Source organism: Salvia hispanica, unplaced genomic scaffold, assembly GCF_023119035.1.
Source record: "Salvia hispanica cultivar TCC Black 2014 unplaced genomic scaffold, UniMelb_Shisp_WGS_1.0 HiC_scaffold_65, whole genome shotgun sequence".
Classification (NCBI taxonomy): domain Eukaryota; kingdom Viridiplantae; phylum Streptophyta; class Magnoliopsida; order Lamiales; family Lamiaceae; genus Salvia; species Salvia hispanica.
Window position 1 is genome coordinate 7,316 of NW_025952410.1, and position 1,576 is coordinate 8,891.

At 40.0% G+C, this 1,576-nt stretch overlaps 1 protein-coding gene across 1 annotated transcript; it reads left to right on the forward strand.

The window, feature by feature from the left end:
• Positions 1-347: 347 nt before the first annotated feature.
• On the forward strand, positions 348-1,020 carry LOC125199725 (cullin-1-like; the record flags this gene model as incomplete). Its single annotated transcript, XM_048097649.1, has 3 exons — positions 348-534; positions 611-768; positions 857-1,020. Coding segments are annotated over 3 exons (447 nt in total), but the record flags the coding sequence as incomplete, so codon positions are not given.
• Positions 1,021-1,576: the final 556 nt, after the last annotated feature.

Below are 1,576 nucleotides of genomic sequence, written 5' to 3' on the forward strand. Positions count from 1 at the left end.
TGTTCTCAGCAATCTCCAATGAAAGCACAGGATTTGAATAGGAATCCACGAGGCGCACAATTATGTCATTTTTCACCATCTTTGCCACTTTCTCTGCAAACCTCACCACCCCGGAGAGTGAGACATTGACAGCCCCTGCATCAATCATGAACATCAAGACAAAGAACCTAAGCATAGGCTTGTTATAAAACAGACCTACTGACATCATTGCTAACAACTTTTGAATGAGAACCTGCCGTCACTTCCTTTCTAAATGCACGGCCACCATTCAAGGCGATGTTCCCACAAAAAACACACATCTCATGCAAGCCGCTCTTCTCAGATTCATAACTATCGGATGACGATGTTGTCAAGAAATCATGACCCAGTTAAATCTATCGGATGACGATGTTGTCAGGCTGCTTCATTCACTTTCATGTGCTAAGTATAAGATTTTGACCAAGGATCCTAGCACCAAAACAATTTCTTCGACTGATGTCTTCGAATTTAATTCGAAGTTCACTGAAAAAATGAGAAGGATCAAGGTACACATGCATGTGTGTGTGTGTGAGAGAGAGAGAGATCCACTACAATTATGAAGCTAATTAACGTGTGAATGCAGATGCCTCTTCCCCTGTGGATGAGAAGAAGAAGGTGATTGAGGATGTTGACAAGGACAGGCGATATGCGATTGATGCCTCAATTGTGCGTATCATGAAGAGTAGGAAGGTCTTGGGATACCAGCAGCTGGTTATGGAGTGTATTGAGCAATTGGGCCGAATGTTCAAGGTACATTTTCTTGACGTAGTAGATTTTACTTTTTCTGTTTTTCCTTAATGTTGTACCCTTGAACCAAATTTAACTTTGCAATGTGAAGCCTGATGTCAAAGCAATCAAGAAAAGGATCGAAGATCTGATCACTCGTGACTACCTTGAACGGGACAAGGACAACCCCAACTTGTTCAAATACTTGGCGTAAATCCGCATGTGCCTGCTGATGATCAAGCTAGTACTGTGAGCACGAATATGGAGTCACACAAACACACCAATCGAACTCCGTCTTCTGTACAGTCTTCTGCATGGTTTCTGTGAAGAGAATTCTTGAACATTTCGCCCTAGCCTGGTATCAAATGCAGAAGAAATAAATTAAGCCATTGAAAGAGAAAGAAAGATGTTTGTGGGATGATATTTCTCTTCATATGCGTTGGTGTATTTATACAAGAATACAACAAGAATTGCTCCACTAATTAAGCTACTCTATAATATTTACACGCATATAATCTTTTAAATAAGGCTGAAGATAATTATCATTAACTATGAATATTTTCCCAATATATGGTCAAAGGTAATTACATATATTTAGGGATCAATTCCTTAATACTCCCCCTCAAGTTGGAGAGTGGGCATCATAGACTCCCAACTTGCTTCGAAGAAAAGTAAACTGATCTTTTCCCAATGCCTTAGTAAAGATATCTGCTAACTGTAATCTTGTCGGAACATAACTTGGCTTAACATGTCCTGCTCGTAATTTTTCACGGACTATGTGGCAATCAATCTCAATATGCTTAGTGCGTTCATGAAAAACCGGATTTGCAGC